At 42.9% G+C, this 2,500-nt stretch overlaps 1 protein-coding gene across 1 annotated transcript in view; it reads right to left on the bottom strand.

The window, feature by feature from the left end:
* Nucleotides 1–2,500, bottom strand: part of LOC115817955 (voltage-dependent L-type calcium channel subunit beta-4) — a 19,482-nt gene that overhangs the window by 3,744 nt on the left and 13,238 nt on the right. The window contains 3 exon segments of the mRNA XM_075353592.1: nucleotides 945–1,025; nucleotides 1,307–1,326; nucleotides 1,639–1,718. Of these exon segments, the coding sequence (XP_075209707.1) occupies nucleotides 945–1,025; nucleotides 1,307–1,326; nucleotides 1,639–1,718 (181 nt within the window).

The raw sequence follows: 2,500 nt of genomic DNA, 5'->3' as shown, positions 1-2,500 counted from the left end.
CAAACAGAACCCAGAACTTCCAGAGGCACTCCAATTTCTTTCGCTTTCCCTCTCTCTCTCTCTCTCTCTCTCTCTCTCTCTCGCTCCCTCTCTCTCTCTTGCTCTCTCTTTTTCTGTCTGCCCCCCTTTCTCTCTTTTTCTCTTTCTAATTTGAAACCTTGCTCTACTTTCTATCACTGACGTCTCCCGGACCCCGGAAGGTTGTTGCCATGGCGACGGGGAGGCAGAGAGGAGGAGGAGGAGGAGGTGGAGGAGTGTGTTTTTGTTTTCTACATGTGAAGAGATGGGAGAGAGGGGAAGCTGATAGTGTGGTCTTCTCCGTTTATTGAAAACACGTACATGCGTAGAATCGATCTCACAAAAAGAAAAAAGAAGCGAGAGAGCTTTTTGCCTGTAGTTTTATGGCTTTATGAAAATAGTATATATATATATATTTTTTTACAGTTAAAAGCCAAAAAAAAAACGTGACGTCAAGGTTTTCGTTGTCCTCTTACTGTCGTCATGAGATTGCTATTTCTGTCCACTAGACGCTGCGCATTTCAAGAGAAGGTGTGGGTAATCCCTCAGTTTAAAATCACACAGGACAAAAATAAGCCTCTTTTGGCAGAAAAGCCTTCAGTTTGTTCTCAAAGCAATGACATTTCCATTACATGACTCACAAAGTAAACATGAATGCACATTTTTGTGAAAACACACATACTACATATTACTGCATATATATATATGTGTGTGTGTGTGTGTGTATATATATATATATATACACACACACACACACACACACACACACACACATACATAGATACACACACACACACACACACACACACACACACACACACACACACACACACACATATATATTTATATATTAAAAATGACATAGCTATATTGTATATATAACTTGGAGCCTTTTAAGAGAGCTGATGAGATAAAGTGGGGCTTACCTCGTAGCCTTTTAAGGACGGACCAACCAGGACCACAGGCCTCATAGAGGGAACCACATCATAGGGGGCCACATGCTCCGTCTGCAAAGGCCAAAGGTCAGTGAAACCCCTGCCCCCTGATAATTATTGTAACTGGCTATGAGCAAAAATTAAGCTAACAAAGGCTAACACAATTACATTTAAATACGTTATTATTATTGTTGTTGTTGTTATTATTATTATTATTATTATTACATATTTGCTATTTATTAAAATGCATTTTTAATGTAGGAAAAAAAGAGAGACAATGTGTTTTTGTTCGACTACTTTTACCACTTGTGGGTGATAGGGGAAATAAAATTAGAGTCAAGTAAAACACTCACCACTTTTTGTTTCTGCTTTCCTGTGAAAAGAAAGGAAAACAGAGCGAGTTCAGTATATTTTGTTGCGGCGTTTTTGATTTTTTTTTTTTTGTTTGTTTGTTTTAAATATCCATGTAAGGAGAACATTAGAAACGCACTGTCCCATGCTCACAAGCTGGTGCTTGGTCAATCTTTAGCCTTACGCAGGACAGTGTTGTTGTAAAATCATCCACTGACGAAAAGCCTACGATTCCGTTTTCGTCGGAGATTCCTGTGACCCCGCCCCGACCCCGCCCTCCGATTCTGACCCACCCCCCCACCCCCATCCCCTCGTCCGCCCCCCCCCCCCCCACCCCCCACCCCCACTGGAAACACGAGCTCACCTGATGACATCACATCCCCCAGACTGGAGGAGGAGCTGCCACTGGACTTACTGGGTGAGATGAGGAGATAGAGACAGAGACACACACACACACACACACACACACGCACACAAAAGAGACAGCATTAGTGTGCCCGCTGAGAGAGGAGTCTCTCCTCCCTGCAAGCACCAACTCATTTACATTTACCCCCGTTTAACTGCCGCCCTTATTCGGAGCGACTTTACGACCGTTTTTTGTGACGGAACTGTCCGCTCTGCAGCGGCCGTGGGGGTCAAATGCCCCTGTTCTGTGACCGCAGCAGCAGAGGATTCTGGGAGTGAACCCACAGCCCTCCACTCACTACACCAAACGAAAACCCCGTCGTCACCACGACGACCACACCAATAAAAAGACCCCATCATCACAGGTCTGCTGTGGCTACGACCCCCACGTTTATTAGTCCGAAATTCTCTCAGACGAGGTTTGGTCGTGGACAAAGGCGCGGTCGTTTGCTTATGTGTTACACAGATATAGTTAAATTCGCTTAACGGCAGAAGCACGGCAGTATTAGTGGCAGCGGAATTGGAATCTGTAACATTAACATTTTCATCTTATAATTCTTCAGTGTTGTTTATAGTATCACGTTACTTATGGGCTTCGATTTGTTGATTTGTGTCATTAAAATGTTTATATTGTGTGTTATGTCTTCCGCAAACTGTCCTTAAGCTGTTTTGTCTTTTGGTGATGACGAATATAGTGTCAACAATAAATTATGTTTATTATTATAATATATTGTCTGTAATCCTTCTTCACCATAGCCATATGGAGGCACATGCCCACGTTACACTTGATT

Source organism: Chanos chanos, chromosome 8 (genome assembly GCF_902362185.1).
Source record: "Chanos chanos chromosome 8, fChaCha1.1, whole genome shotgun sequence".
Lineage (NCBI taxonomy): Eukaryota > Metazoa > Chordata > Actinopteri > Gonorynchiformes > Chanidae > Chanos > Chanos chanos.
The sequence above is the reverse complement of the archived record's forward strand: the minus strand, read 5'-3'. Positions and strand labels throughout refer to the sequence as shown.